The following is a 16,972-nucleotide window of genomic DNA, read 5'->3' as shown; positions in this document are numbered from 1 at the left end:
GTCTCAGCGTAGGCCCATCCTGAGGAAACGGGGCTCACGTCACTCTGTGGCCGAGCCACTTTAGTCTAATACTGTAGTTATGTAAAGTACGACACTGCAGCACACTCAAATAGTCACTGACAAACATGTACATACACATATGGTACACATTTTATCTTGACTGAGATGTAATTAGATGACAACAGAGGCTTTAATTTCAACAAATGAGTACGAAAAAAGTAATGTACGGTAAATTAGCGAAACACTAAAACGGTTTAATAAAAGTAATGTTAGTAAATTATATATTAACATAGAAATTGTTGTATAATTTTTTACAAAATTAATCTGCTGCAACTTCAAATTGTGTAATAATAAAATATGAATAGAAGAATATATTTTAAAATATATGCATGTATTTTTTTTAATTTGCAACTCATTTGCAACTTTCTTCCACATCTGTAATGTAGCCATCTCCTTCTGACTTCCTATGCTTCAAACTTCCATATGAATATAGATTTATATAACATGCAACGGCGTGGCGAAGTTGGTAGAGTGGCTGTGCCAGCAATCGGAGTGTTGCTGGTTACTGGGGTTCAATTCCCACCTTCTACCTTCCTAGTCATGTCCGTTGTGTCCTTGGGCAAGACACTTCACCCTTTGCCTCTGATGGCTGCTGGTTAGCGCCTTGCATGGCAGCTCCCGCCATCAGTGTGTGAATGTGTGTGTGAATGGGTAAATGTGGAAATACTGTCAAAGCGCTTTGAGTACCTTGAAGGTAGAAAAGCGCTATACAAGTATAACCCATTTATTTATTTATTTATGCCATGGGTCATTTGTGGCCCACATTTTATTTATTTTTTTAATTGGCCCTCAACACATTCTAAAAATACAACTAACCAAGAAAAGAAAATAACACAAATGGGATTGGGGGAATATTGTTATGTTGGGAGAATTAAGTTGAAAAATTAGGAAAATAAAGTCATTATATTTACGAGAAAAAAGTCATTTTAAAATAATAAAATTGTCTTTAAATGTATGACTTTATTTGAAGTATAAATATTACACTCACAAAAAAACCCTGCAAAATTATGTTGGGAAAATGTTATATTATGAGGAGATTACATATATGATATAAATTATATAATCAAGTTATACAATTCAGTGGGAAAGAAAAAAAATCTAATATTGGTAAAAATAAATAAAAACGATATGGAGAGAAAAAACTGTTATGGTCAGTTGTAGTTGTGGTCATTACCCCGCATATGCTAAATGTATCATGTGTGGACAAGAAGACATGTCCACAGATCTTAGCATGACCGTGACAGAGGCCAGGATAACAACAGGATGTTTACAACATGTGGAAACTCTGCATGGACAATCATAAGGACGACAATCATGCCAGCTTCCATGCATATGCCCCATGATGACCATATTATGGACATTTACTTATTATTATTCATTTATTTTGACCTTTTGTGGACTATACCTGACTATTAATCAGGTCAGTTTGCCATGACCCACTCTAGAAAACTGAAAGAAAAGACTTTTTGCACACACGCTGACGTCTGAAGTGGTCAGCTGCAGGTGACAGCCACCAGAAGGACACTGGTGGTTTGTGACACCCAGGGTTGAAGCCTATTCACTGGGCTGCCTTGTTTCTTTCTGCACGCCGGCGGTCACACATCACACTTGGCTGCTGCCTCCACCACAACCAGCGCTATGGCGATTACCGACTTTCTAGCACTTTCCGACATTACCTCCGCCATCAACGCTTGTAAAGGTAACAACTTATCACCGCTTATGTGGATTAGATATCAAAGCTAATTTGTGGTATCTTTTTTTTGTGTGTGCTTCCAGCAAAGGATTCCTTCAACCCAAAGATGTTTTTTAAAGTTGTGGGTCTATCAAAGAAGACTCCAACTGAGATAGAGAGGGTCTTTAACATCTTGGACCAGGACAAAAGTGGCTACATAGAACAAGATGAATTACAGTTGAGTTCATTATCGTGCCTCGAAATTTACTTTGCTTCTTCCTTCGAGTGTTTCAGTAAGAAAGGCATTGATTGTTTCACTCACTGTGCTTGCATTAGACTCTTCCTGCAGAACTTCTCCAAAGGAGCAAGGACCCTGACTGCCGCCGAGACCAGAGCCTTCCTGCTAGAGGGGGACTCCGACGGGGATGGCAAGATTGGATGGGAAGGTAGGAGTGAAAAAAAAATCCCTATTTATGCTATACATGTTTGAAGAGAGAGACAAGCATGGGGTTTTTCAAAAAAAAATGCTTGACACAATCCCTTTTTTCTTTTTTTCAATTCAGCTAAAAATAAAAAAAATGAACAACATTAAGTAAATATGAAAGATCAATTTTTTTTTGATAATAATTATTATTTACCTTAATTTAGCTAAAACATACAGAAAGGAGGGAAGTATAATATAAAATACATAACTTTGATAAAAAACATTTGTTTAGCTAAACTAAAGTAAAATAAAAGATAAAATACATGACATGTTTTAATTATTTTTATTTGTCAAAATTATAAATAGATACAATTAATATTTAGTCCAATTCAGCTAAAAATAAATACATGAAGAAAAAAGTAGAATATAAAATACATAATATTTTTTAATTAAAGATGTTTAGTTCAATTTAGCTAAATAATTAATTGATAAATACAGTTAATATGTATTTCAATTAAACTAAAAAATAAATATAGGATGAAGAAAATATATGAAATACATTAAAAAAATTATTTAATATGTGTATTTCAATTTAGCTACAATAAATGACTAAAATTAAGTATAGAATACGTGACATTTTCAAATGGAAAAACACATTTCAATTCAGCTAAGTAATGAATAAATACAATATTTCTTTCAATTCAGACAAAAAATTAAATACAGGAAGGAAGACAGTACAATATACATGACATAACATTTTTAATGAAATATATTTAGCTAAATTCAATTCAAATAAATATTACAGTAAAACATTAAATGTGTGGCATTTTCAAGTCAAAAACATTATTTCAATTCAGCTAAAGAATACATAACAACAAATATGTATTTAAATTCAGCTAAAAAAAAAATTAAGTAAAATAAAATATACAATGTATAACATTTTTCCAATCAGAACCCTATTTTCAATTTACTGAAATAGTAAATAAATACAATTAAAAATGTTAAATGTGAAATGAATGGGGTTTCAAAATAAAACTAAATAAAAACATTTTAAAATAAAAATAATACATATACAATACAAATAATTTCAAGCAAAATTTGTATTAAAAAATGTGAAATAAAATGTCCACATTTGAAAATTGAAGGAAGAGGTACATATTTGTATTCATTTGCATTGAAAACATTGTTACATTTGTACACTTCATTACCATATTTCACTAGTTATGGATGCTGAGATATGATTATTGTTCTAGTTCAATATTTCTGTTTTTCTTTCGCATTTCAGAATTTTCTGCGCTGGTCAAGTCTTCATAAGAGCATCTCTCTATGAATTAAGTTTATTTTTTGTATGGTTTTGATCTCAGGTTGGATTTCTTCATGTAATGTTAACTAGCTACAGTAAAAAAATAAGTCTTTTATGTGTGTAGAGACAACCTTCCCGAGTAATGTGTTGAAATTGCTACATGTCATTGTCCATACTGGTTATAAATAAAGATACTTTTCTCCATCAAATATTGCTTGTGTGATTTATTCTTGAAGTGTGTCTCATTGTCACTCTTTGTCATGCTGTCTTGGAACAACAATACAAAACCTAAAGTGCCTTTCAAAATAAAAAACTGAAATCAGATCCACACCTATGTACTTAATACAACGTTTGTCTTTGTGCGCCAATCATTATTTTATGTCAGTGTTTCCTATACATGCATTTTTTTTGTCGCTATATTTTGCCAGTAATCAAAACCCTTTTATGTATTCTTTAATCAAAAGCACAACTAGTGGAGACGTTTATAAAGTCTGACATTAAAGCAAATATTGCTCTTCTCAACAAACACCAAGTGCCAATAGCACTTGCAGGTGACTCCATCTTGTTATATTAAAAACAATGTTTTTTGTATTTTAAACATATTTCTTTTGCTTGTCACTTTTTGCAAATGTGTCATGGCCAATTTGACGATTACACCACCGCTACAAATAAATGGCAGCCATGTGGGAAACACTGATACCACTATTTTTTTGTGTGTGTGATGGAAATCCATCTCCCGGTAATACTATTTTGAAACAGTTTTATATTTGGTATATTGATCATGATATATTGAAATGATTACGATTACACAGCACAAGCGGACTATTAAAGCAACTACCGATTGTGCATGCTAATTGTGCTGATCTCAACCCTATGCTGCTCATCGCCTCCAGGATTTTTTTGCAGAGTATCCCTGGGGATTTTGTAGAATATGCCGTTATATTTTAACCAGTGTTTTTATTTTTTTTATTTTAGCACACATGTAAAATGTGTTTGACCATCCTCTAAAGTCATGTCATATTCCGAATCCATTTAGGGGACAATCCCCACTGTGCTTGAATTACACACGATCATTGCTTAATTGCTCTCTCTGGGATATTTGTAATACAAGACTGATAGGGCAGGAATAGTTGCAGTATCTGAGGCCCGTGTCGCCTGAGGTGAGGGACCCCGCTTGACCGCAGCAAATGAATGGCATTAATTTACATGAAATAACATTTTGACTGATTTGAAGCATTGTGAATACATATGACTTCTTTTTTTTACAATGTGAGTTCAGTTCAAAACTTGAGAGACAAACTTTTTTTGCAGCAAATTCCTAAAAACACTAGAGTGCTCCTAAGGAACTCCGAGCACTGTAAACACATTGGCAGATCTTTGCATTGATATTCTAACCATGCTAGCAAACATAGAACACAGGGGTCCAAACTTGTTATTTACATAACTGAGGTGTTCCTCAGGGCACCGCTTTAAGTCCTCTCCTTTTTGGCAGTTTCAGTTATGTGATTAATGTAACGAAGGTGTTGTGTATGACCAAGGGTCTTTGCGTGTCGTTCTCGCCAGTTCCAGGTCCTAAATGGCTGTCAAAGTGTAACAACTTGTCGGAATACATCCTCAGCCTTCTACTATCCACGTTAGAGGCATGATTTATGATGTTCAATAAACTTCCACAAACAGGGAAGCGAGGAAACAGATGACCACTCGATGATGTCAACATGCATTATAAAATAAAATCCGTCCGTCGTCATGTCTTTCATAATGATTGTGAACGATAAGGAGAATTCCAAAAAAAGTGCAGTTCCCCTTTAAGGTTCCATCGTCATGGAGATGATCTTTGACTGGCTTTTTTGCAGAAAGCCCCTAAAACCAGCAGAGCGCTCTTGTAACTCTAACAAAATAAAAGGACCAAAACCAAATATCTACTGTAGAGGACGCTGATTCTCTCCAATATACAAAATAAATATTGAGTGCCTGTTATTGATTTTCCTAATGTGTTCAATTAAATTGTGTCATTATCCCACTTGAAAGTTTGGACATTGTTATTAACTTCCTATATTTTTAAATATTTCTTGACCAGTGCCTTCATTTTTTCATGAACCAGGTTGATGATATATAAATATACTAGTATATTTGTGTATACTATAGTATATAGTATATTCCATCAATCTGCCGGGGACCACATCATCGCAAAGGAACAAGCCTAGGGCTTCCACTAATTCAGCGTTATGGTGAGTTGTATACTTCATGCAATTATTTTTGCTGTATTTATCTGCTTTACACGGAGGGCCGGTCCCTGAAAATAATGGCGACATTAAACGAGTTCCTGGTCCAAAAAAGTTTGGGTACCCTTGATTTAGAGCAGGGGTGTCAAACTTATTTTAGCTCAGGGGCCGCATGGAGGAAAATCTGTGCACACGCGGGCCGGACTATTAAAATCATGGCATTAAAACTAAAAAATAAAGACACCTTCAGGTTGTTTTTATTTGTCTTACTTTGGCCAAAAATATAACAAACACATTCTGAAAATATTACAATATAAATATAGAAAAAACTACCGGCAGCGGGAAAGTTTAGATCCACGAAGGAAAGAAAAAAGTGAATGAATGTTTATACCTGAATAAACTTATATATGCATACAAATGTGTTTTCTTTTGTATTATTTTTTTTCAATGAATTAAGTAACGTTTATGACAACCTTTTTCCAAAACACAATATAGAATGTGAGATATAACAGGACAATGCATACATTTATCATTTGTTTTCAAAACGCTTACAAAAAGGTCGGACCCCAAAAATGTACTGTGCGACCACATTGTTATGACTTGATGGGGTCCCATGGGACCCCGTTTTGAAAATTCCTAGCGCCAACACTGATGGAGTATTGGTGCGTGCAAAACAGCAGCAGGCGGCTAATACTGATCAAATATCATCCCGGGTGCCATAGATCAGTGGTCCCCAACCTTTTTGTAGCCGTGGACCGGTCAACGCTTGAAAATGAGTCCTACGGACCGGGGGGGATTATTATTATTATTATTATTTTTGTATTTTTTTTATTTATTTATTTTTTTCATAAAGAAATACAATCATGTGTGTTTACGGACTGTATCCCTGCAGACTGTATTGATCTATATTGATATATAATGTATATATTGTGTTTTTTATGTTGATTTAATAAAAAATAAAATATATATATATTTTTTTTTTATTTATTTCTTGTGCGGCCCGGTACCGGTTTGCGGACCGATTGGTACCGGGCCGTGGCCCGGTGGTTGGGGACCACTGCCATAGATCATTAATTCACGGGCCGGATCTGGCCCGCGAGCCTTTACTTTGACACCCCTGATTTAGAGGATCTTTGACATGTATTTTTTTGCATCGGATACTAAAAGCTATGTCTTCTAGAGGAGATTTGACTGTTTTGCAGCTGAACCTTAAAAGCACCAGAGCACTACTGTCAAATAGAGGATCTTTGACTAGCGATTTTGCTGCAGGTTACTAAAAGCAACTGGGTGCTCCTGTAATATAGAGGATCTTTGACCCGTATGTTTTTACATCAGATCCTTAAAAGCGGCATAATGCTCCTGTTATGTCGACAATCTTTGACTAGCGTTTTTGCAGCAGGTTCCTAAATGCAGCAGCGTAAAGATGCTACATCAAATTAGCTACGTGGTTATGTCAGGTTGCCACGTTACCAAACAAACCCACCCGGCTGTCTAATAGGCTGACAGGACGGCCTTACACCCAGTGAAGTCTTACCTTTGTATCTTCTCCTGCCGCTTCCCTGCAACAAAAAAAAGGACGCAGCATGCGACGGCGTGCGTTTCACCCAAATCAGCAGCGCGTATTATTAGCCCCCGAGCAATATCAAGCACCTTTGACATGGGCCTTTACTCTGCACATGGGCCTACCATTTAAGCATCTTCATTTATGTACATATAAATAGAACACGCTCTGTCTACTGGACACATTTTTTAAGCGTCTGCTTTGACTGGGTCGCGCTACAGTGTCCATTACACGGCATATGCTTATATTTCCGCAGGTATATAAGCAGGCGCGTGGACGGCGACGGGCCGCACTGCAGTGAGCAGATTCATCATAACTTCAAGGTGAGTTTCACTCCGGAGCTTTAACACTTGATGGGATGTAACCATTCAAAAGGACTCCACAGAAACCAGCAGGATTTTTTTTTTTTTTTTTTTTTTCCTGCAAGAACTTGGACTACCTTTTCTGAGAGACGGCTGTTGCATGCATTGCTGACATGTGGTTGTGTCATTTGTGTGGTTGTGTAGTTGACCTCTTGTCTCTGCTTTGCTCCCTCAGTTAAAGATGGCATTCGCCGGAATCCTGAGCGACTCTGATATCACTGCAGCCCTTGCGGCTTGCCAAGGTAAAAATAATAACAATAATAATAATGTTTGAATGCATGTACTCAATTCAAATGTATTGTCTTGCTCATTGCACTCCATGGAAGGCCACAGCATTAGGTACAGCTGCACAAGCAAATGAAGAGTTAGACAAATTACGTTTTTTGTCATTCTGTATGGTTTCTGCCATTTTATGTACATGAAATGGGCTAAGTATTATAGTATCATATTAGCATATATGAATGGTACATTATGGTTTATTTGTTTCAAACATGTTTCATTAAACTAAATCAGTGGTTCTCCAACCTTTTTCACTAAGTACCACCTCAGAAAACACTTGACTCGACAAGTACCACCATAATGACCAACATTGAAATACAGTAGCATCGTAGGCCTAAATATTAAATAAATATAACAAGGCAGAGGTTTTATTTAACAAGTATATTTAATAGCTTGGCCACTCTAACATTAGACACAGTTTGAATATTTAATTAAGTGATTATTTGGCGTACCACGAGATGGAGCTTGTGTACCACAAGTGAACTAATGCAATGAACTACATCAGGGGTCGGCAACCCGCGGCTCTAGAGCCGCATGCGGCTCTTTAGTGCCGCCCTAGTGGCTCTCTGGAGCTTTTTCAAAAATGTATGAAAAATGGAAAAAGATGAGCGGGAAAAAAAAAATTGTTTTAATATGGTTTCTGTAGGAGGACAAACATGACACAACCCTCCCTAATTGTTATAAAGCACACTGTTTATATTAAACATGCTTCACTGATATCAAGTATTTGGCGAGCGCCGTTTTGTCCTACTAATTTTGGCGGTCCTTGAACTCACCTTAGTTTGTTTACAACTTTCTCCGACCATCTAGGACGTGTTTTATGCCACTTCTTTTTCTGTCTCATTTTGTCCACCAAACTTTTAACAATGTGCACGAATGCACAAAGGTGAGTTTTGTTGATGTTATTCACTTATGTGGAGTGCTAATCGGGCATATTTGGTCACTGAATGACTGCAAGCTAATCGATGCTAACATGCTATTTAGGCTAGCTGTATGTACATATTGCATCATTATGCCTCATTTGTAGCTATATTTGAACTCATTTAGTTTCCTTTAAGTCCTCTTAATTCAATTTATAACTCATGGCACACTGTTTATATTAAACATGCTTCACTGATATCAAGTATTTGGCGAGCGCCGTTTTGTCCTACTAATTTTGGCGGTCCTTGAACTCACCTTAGTTTGTTTACAACTTTCTCCGACCAACTAGGACGTGTTTTATGCCACTTCTTTTTCTGTCTCATTTTGTCCACCAAACTTTTAACAATGTGCATGAATACACAAAGGTGAGTTTTGTTGATGTTATTGACTTGTGTGGAGTGCTAATCGGGCATATTTGGTCACTGCATGACTGCAAGCTAATCGATGCTAACATGCTATTTAGGCTAGCTGTATGTACATATTGCATCATTATGCCTCATTTGTAGCTATATTTGAACTCATTTAGTTTCCTTTAAGTCCTCTTAATTCAATTTATATCTCATGACACACTATCTGTATGTAATATGGCTTTTAATGTTTGCGGCTCCAGACAGATTTGTTTTTGTATTTTTGGTCCAATATGGCTCTTTCAACATTTTGGGTTGCCGACCCCTGAACTACATCAAATGTTTACTACATCAAAAAATTATTGATCGTTCGTTCACGTCCTGTGTTTAAATGTGAACATTTTCCAATCATGAGACAGAAAAAAAAGGAGAGAATTAGGAAAAAATTGCAGATGGCTTGTGTAATTTAAAAAAATTGTAAATGATGAAAATATATCAAAATAAATATCAAAGAAATTATTTTAATAAATATCATTGTGTCATAATTAAAAATGTCTAAGTCAATAATACAAAAAATGATAATTTCATGAATAAATAGATACATTATTTACAATAGATAAATACAAATAACACAGTAGTAAGAAACTGTGCTGTAAGTGTCTTAAAATGCACTTTATTAATAAAATGTATTATTGTATAATCAATAAGTAAAATATGATGAAAATACATCATAATAAATAATAAAGAAACTATTTAAATAAATAGTATTGCGTCGTAGTTAAATATGTTTATGTCAATCACACATAAATAATAATCCATCCATCCATCCATCCATCCATCTTATTCCGCTTATCCGAGGTCGGGTAGCGGGGGCAGCAGCCTAAGCAGGGAAGCCCAGACTTCCCTCTCCCCAGCCACTTCTTCCAGCTCTTCCCGGGGGATCCCGAGGCGTTCCCCGGCCAGCCGGGAGACATAGTCTTCCCAACGTGTCCTGGGTCTTCCCCGTGGCCTCCTACCGGTCGGACGTGCCCGACCACCAAATAATAATCACATGAATAAGTAGATACATTAATTACAATGAATAAATACAAATAATACATTAGTAAAAAACTGTGTTTTAAGTGTCTTAAAAAACACTTTATTAATCAAATGTATTATTTTATAATCTATAAGTAATGCAGGATTTAAGCAATATTTTATTAAATCATATTAAATGAATTTGATTTCAAATATAATGATTATTTTTATTCTAAATTCTTTGTAAAAAAAAATTTAAAAAATTGCCTTGTATTTTTCTTGAATATATTTTTTCTTAAATATATTTTCTGAACACAAAGCAAAAACTGTATTTAGTGCAGGTGACTCTTGCAAAGCGCATTGACCTTTGCCTGATAAAATCCTATTTAAGATCTTATTTGTTAATATTCCAACTGAGTAAAATGCATATGCCATTGTTTCCAGACTTTAGGGACACACTGTTAAAAAAAGATTATAAAAAAGATAAAATAATTCAAAGAATAAATAAATAGATATCAAAACAAAAATATAAACAACATCTCAAATGTCACTTGTTTTAGTTCGAATATTGAAATATTATTGTTTTTTAAATAACTTTTGGTAATTTTTACTAATATCTCACATTATACTTCAAATGTTGATGTAGCTCTTGTATTGGATTGTGCTGGCTACCCAATGTTGTGTCAATTTAGTGTGCAATGGTTCAGATTATATATAATATTACTATATAATAGTTAAGACACACACCATTACAGCAAGCCTGCATGAAAAAGACCACATGTAACTTCAACATCAGATCATATACAGTTGAAATATAGTAGTCATGTAACAAAAGTGTTAAAATACTTTAGCAGGTGATGACCAAACGCCTGCCAAGCATTGTGTGTGTGTGTGTGTGTGTGTGTTTGTGTGTATGCTTGTGTGTGTAAAATGTCACCAATGTCCGACATCCTTGCGTGTCTCCTGGCAGCTGCCGACTCCTTCAAACACAAGGAGTTCTTTGCCAAGGTGGGTCTGGCTGGCAAGTCCGCCGATGTCATCAAGAAGGCATTTGCTGTCATTGACCAGGACAAGAGCGGCTACATCGAGGAGGACGAGCTCAAGTAGGCAACCCGTCGTCCTCGCCCTCATCTTAGATTCCATGTTCTGAGAAGCTGCAAGATCATGTTTAGTCTGCCGTTCATGAATGATGTCGGCTCCTCAGAACATTTGAGAGGATTTAATGTTGAACACCATAGCACGGCCCAATTTAGTTGGATTTTAACCTCATGCTTGTATTAATGACAGTGAATACTTACATTAATAAGTAAACCACTTTAATGTTAGGGTCCTAATAGCTTAATGAAGCATTCATGTATTTCAAATATCATCTACAGTAATTATTAACACATGAATCAGATATTGCTTGTGTAGTGGTTCACATAGCTGGCGTTCATGCAGCTGGCGTGGACTAAATTCCCACTTCATGTAATTGACTGACAGCCAGTGCAGGTTACTGGAGCTCTATGCTGCTTTTAACCACCGACTGCAATAATGTAAAACAAAGATCCTCTATTCGACGAGAGCATTACGCTGCTTTTAAAGATCTGATACAAAAACACCAGTCAAAGATTCTCTATTTGATAGGAACACTGTGCTGCTTTTAACCACCTAGTGCAATCATAGGAGTCAAAGATCCTCTACTTCAGGGGTCACCAACCTTTTTGAAACCAAGAGCTACTTCTTGGGTACTGATTAATGCGAAGGGCTACCAGTTTGATACACACTTCAATAAATTGCCAGAAATAGCCAATTTGCTCAATTTACCTTTAACTCTATGTTATTATTAATAATTAATGATATTTATCTTTGTGGAAACACTGATCATCTTAATGATTTCTCACAATAAATATATATAGGAACAGATAAATATCAATATGCAACACTTTATTTTTATATTTTCTCTAAGTGCACATTTTTCAAATTGAACATTTTCAAATAATCACTTCTAAGACAGTCTTGTGAAATCACAATATCCCATTTTAACTAGCTAGCCACTAACATTTTTTAACAAATCATGAATTACTTTGCACCGTGTTTGTACAAATAACTCATGTAAAATACAAAAGTCAACTCTCAAATTTTTAAATAAATCATGTCACACTTTGAACTGGACACCAAATCTGTTATCTGTTTCTTTGTCAGTTAGTGAAGACCTAGTCTTTAAAATATTTTCTTGGATTTTCAAATTCTATTTGAGTTTTGTCTCTCTTAGAATTAAAAATGTCGAGCAAAGCGAGACCAGCTTGCTAGTAAATAAATAACATTTAAAAAATAGAGGCAGCTCACTGGTAAGTGCTGCTATTTGAGCTATTTTCAGAACATGCCAGCGGGCTACTCTCTGGTCCTTACGGGCTACCTGGTGCCCGCGGGCACCGCGTTGGTGACCCCTGCTCTATTTGATGTGAGCACTACGCTGCCTGTAAGGGTCTGATGCAAAAAAACCACCAATGAAGATCCTCTATTTGATGGGAACACTGTGCTGCTTTTAACCACCTACTGCAATAATAATGATAAATGGGTTATACTTGTATAGCGCTTTTCTACCTTCAAGGTACTCAAAGCGCTTTGACAGTATTTCCACATTCACCCATTCACACACACATTCACACACTGATGGCGGGAGCTGCCATGCAAGGCGCTAACCAGCAGCCATCAGGAGCAAGGGTGAAGTGTCTTGCCCAAGGACACAAGAGACATGACTAGGATGGTAGAAGGTGGGGATTGAACCCCAGTAACCAGCAACCCTCCGATTGCTGGCACGACCACTCTACCAACTTCGCCAGATCCTCTATTTGATGTGAGCACTACGCTGCTTGTAAGGGTCTGATGCAAAAAAAAACACCAATCAAGATCCTCTATTTGATGAGAACACTGTGCTGCTTTTAACCACCCACTGCAATAATGTGAGTCAAAGATCCTCTATTTGACGAAAGCACTCCACTGCTTTTAGGGGTCTGATGCAAAAAAAACAACACAAGTGACAGGAGCACATTGCTGCTTTTAAAGACCTGCTGCAAAAACTCAAAGATCCTCCACTTTTACAGAGAGGATATTTGCGCAAAAAAAAATTCTCTAGAGGACAGGAGCATGCTGCCGCTTCTAAGAACCTGCTGTAAAAACGCTCGTCAAAGATTGTAATAGGAGCACTAAGCTGTTTTTAAATATCTGATGCAAAAAACACAAGCCGAAGATCTTCTATTTGCTAATAGCACTGTGCTGCTTTTAAGGAACTTCTGCAAAAAAGTTAGTCAAAGATCCTCTATATGACAGGAAACCTTGGTAGCGTTCAGGATTCTGATGCAAAAAACACAAGTCAAAGATCATCAAAATGTCAGTAATACTTCAATCGTATAAAGTAGGGGCCCCCAAACTTTTTGACTCGGGGGCCACATTGGGTTAATATGTACATATGCATTAATGTAATGTCACGTTATCGATGGGAAAATGCATTTTTAGACAATATGAATTGCCTGAGCGGCTAGGAGACACCGAGAGTAACAAGCGTTGGACAATAGATTAGAAAGGACAAATTTCAAAATAAAATAATAATAAATTTTTTTTAAATAAAAAACTTGGGACTTCCTGCGGGCCGTAGTTTGGGGACCCCTAGTATAAAGGGTCTTTAAGATGCAAATATCACAAGTCAAAGATCCTCCATATAACAGGAGCACTCAGGAGGTTTCAAAAATTTAAGTCAAATATCTTCTTTTTGACAGGAGCACCATGATGCTTTTAAGAAGCTCCTGCAAAACACTAGTCAAAGATTGTCTACATAACAGGAACACTATGCTGTATTTAAAGATCTGCTGCAAAACCTTAGACAAAGATCCTCTATTTAACAGTAGCGCTCTGCTGCTTTTAAGGTCCTGATGCAAAAAAACATACGTCAAACATTCTCTCTATAAAAGGAAGGCTCCTGTCGTATAAAGGATCTTTGAGATGCAAAAAAAGAGGAGCACTATGCTGCTTTTAAGGACCTGCGGAAAAATATCCCTGGGCACAGATCTTCTGTATGACAAGAAGTGTTTTACGTGAATAAATGCAAACGTTAGTCGCTTCCGAGGTTTGAAATGATGCTGAACATGACGATAAGAATACATCCCACCTAAAAGCCAGACAGGAAGTGGCACACAAACCTATCAACGAGGACTAAAAATGGGAAGAAAGTCAATGAAGTTTTGAATGGGACTTTGATCCTGACTCCCTCCGTGTGTTCCTCCTGCAGGCTCTTCCTGCAGAACTTCTCTGCCAGCGCCAGAACTTTGACTGACAAAGAGACCAAGGCGTTCCTCCAGGCCGGTGACACTGACGGCGACGGCAAGATCGGAGTTGATGGTGAGATCATGTGACACTTAAGTAGTATCGGTATTGACACACACCTGGGATGTGATTAGATAACCACTGAATTGTTCCAATTGGGAATAACAGGATTGTATGAATTCAGTTGAGGTGGAAGGAGCTAATCGTCAATAAGTAAACTTTTCTACAAGGGCCACTTTCTCCCTTCAATATTAGTTCTATTTTGTATATTTCGCTGTGCCAAAATAACCACCAAAAAGGAGAGGACTTAAAGGGGTGCCTTGAGGAACGCCTGTGTTGTGTAAATCGCATGGGGGCCGCTATGATGTCATTCCCACGCCGGATTTGCCCCAAGGGCCAGTTGATTAGGGCTGATGTAGTTCCTGAACGTCGATTAGGATCATTTTCAGAATTGACAATTGCAACATTTTTCAGCTTTATCTTCTTCTTTCCTTTTTAATCGTGAATTTCAACCGCTTCACTTAGTCCCTCCCCTTCTGCTCCGTAGCCAATATGGCGACTATTTATGGTGGTAAGGGTCCATCATTGTGCACTCACTATTTTGGCTGTTTTGAGTGCAGCATTTGGGTGTGAGCCAAATTGGGGCCCTTAGCAGAATTTTAATTTGATGCCCCCCCCCCTTTCCAGAATATTTTCACACTTTTTTAATGTAAAATGTATTATGTTTGCACTAATAAAAATACTGAGCAATTTATTTTCCATTAATTTGTTTCAGTACAAAACATGCATCGAAATAAATGCAAGTTTGATTAGAAAAAGTATACAAATGGTTTCACAAAAATATCAAAGTATGAAAATATTTTTTAATGGGAGGCATAAATATAAAATTCTGCTTAAGGATTTATGTTTAATTTTGTGTATGTTTTAATTATGGTAAATGTGTTATTCTGCACTATAGAAAATTAATGACTAAATCATTTATTTCCCACGTATTTGTTTTAGAACAAAACATGCATTAAATTATGAGTTCACGTTTGATAAAAAAAAAAGTATTAAAATCGTTTCATAGCAATAAAAAAAGTGTGGAAAATATTTACATTTTTTGGCGCATCACAATAAAATTCTGCTTAGGAATTTATCCTTTTTTTTTCAATTTGAAAATGTTTGTTTTAATTTTATTACATTTATTAATTTGTACTAAAAAAATTATATTGAGCAATTTTTTAGTTTTTGTTCTGAACATGCATCGAATTAAATGTTAAAAAGTATACAAATAATTTCACATCAATAAAAATGGATGAAAATATTTTGTAACCAGGGGGAGGATCGAAATAAAATCTGCTAAGGGATGTATGTTTTTAAAAAATTGTATTTAACCATGTTTAATTTTTTATTTTGCTTTAAAAAATTAATTATTGAGCAATTTTTTCCCCATGTATTTTTGTTAGTACAAAACATGCATGGAATTAAATTCACGTTTGATTAGAAAAAGCATACAAATCAATAAAAATGTGTAAAAATATTTTGTAACAGGGGTGGGGGTTTCAAAATAAAATTCTGCTTAGGGATTTATTTTTTTAAACTATTTTGTTTTAACTACATTAAATTTGTTATTTTGCACACAAAAAAAATATTAAGCTGTTTCTCTCTTACGTATTTGTTTTAGAACAAAACACGCATCAAATTCAAGTTTGATGAAAAAAGTATCTTAAAATCGTTTGACATAAACTAAAACATAAATTTGCATATCTTCCTGACACATCTCTGGCCTGTGTTCGAACCCAGTACAATTGTTTTTCAAGCCCAGCTCTAACCCTGCGTGCCACAGGGGTAATGAGGATGATTATCGTCACTGGAGCAGGAAGGGGCTAGGACTACATTAGCGGTACAATTTCATATGAACACTGTGTCATTTATTAATTGACGTTTTTCTTGGTCACATAAAACAGACCTAGGTTGGGTCTCAATTTGAATTATTCTGCACGTTTATCTACTATGAATCATAACATTTCTTGCCCAGTCATGTTCTGGGGTGTACATGTGACATAATTAGGTGTACAAAGTGTTAGTTTGACTTATGTAACCTGTCTTCTTGCAGAGTTTTCTGTTCTGGTTAAGCACTAAAACAAGAAGAACACTGACCAACATGGAACTTGACAAGTACAAAAGGAACAACATGAGCCAAGATCTTCTCGTCTTCTCTTTTCTTCTCTCTTGACCCTCCTGCAAGTTTTATACACATGTGACCTTTGACCTCTGAAACCAACTCAAGCCCGCTCTACCTGTCAATGGTTTTGGCTGTAGCTGACTGTATGTGGGGTGGTTGTGTGACTTTTATTCTCTCTCTCTCACTCTCTCTCTCTCTCTCTCTCTCTCTGTCTCTCACGCAAACACACTTCTGTGGTCCTCGCCCTCATCGTGCTGTAAGTTTTTTTTGCTGACGGTGCACTTTTATGGCAAACGGACGGACGAAGAGAAAACAATAAAAGTTGTTTTACAATA

General features: G+C 36.1%; 2 protein-coding genes across 3 annotated transcripts; both read left to right on the top strand.

Moving 5' to 3' along the window:
• The first annotated feature begins 1,601 nt into the window (after positions 1-1,601).
• On the top strand, positions 1,602-3,668 carry LOC133655695 (parvalbumin, thymic-like). Its single transcript, XM_062056084.1, has 4 exons — positions 1,602-1,759; positions 1,837-1,969; positions 2,069-2,178; positions 3,442-3,668. Exons 1-4 carry the CDS (start codon positions 1,699-1,701, stop codon positions 3,468-3,470), a joined length of 333 nt encoding a protein of 110 aa, XP_061912068.1. The 5' UTR covers positions 1,602-1,698; the 3' UTR covers positions 3,471-3,668.
• Positions 3,669-7,266: 3,598 nt separating this feature from the next.
• On the top strand, positions 7,267-16,939 carry LOC133655019 (parvalbumin beta-like). 2 transcript variants are annotated; one of them, XM_062054911.1, is made up of 6 exons: positions 7,267-7,274; positions 7,499-7,565; positions 7,780-7,846; positions 11,139-11,271; positions 14,436-14,545; positions 16,569-16,939. In XM_062054911.1, exons 3-6 carry the CDS (start codon positions 7,786-7,788, stop codon positions 16,592-16,594), a joined length of 330 nt encoding a protein of 109 aa, XP_061910895.1. In that variant the 5' UTR covers positions 7,267-7,274; positions 7,499-7,565; positions 7,780-7,785; the 3' UTR covers positions 16,595-16,939. The 2 variants fall into 2 exon arrangements, with proteins under 2 accessions (XP_061910895.1, XP_061910896.1); XM_062054912.1 differs by lacking the exons at positions 7,267-7,274; positions 7,499-7,565; positions 7,780-7,846 and adding an exon at positions 8,689-8,769.
• Positions 16,940-16,972: the final 33 nt, after the last annotated feature.

Source organism: Entelurus aequoreus, linkage group LG08, assembly GCF_033978785.1.
Source record: "Entelurus aequoreus isolate RoL-2023_Sb linkage group LG08, RoL_Eaeq_v1.1, whole genome shotgun sequence".
NCBI classification, from domain to species: Eukaryota; Metazoa; Chordata; class Actinopteri; order Syngnathiformes; family Syngnathidae; genus Entelurus; species Entelurus aequoreus.
The sequence above is the reverse complement of the archived record's forward strand: the minus strand, read 5'-3'. Positions and strand labels throughout refer to the sequence as shown.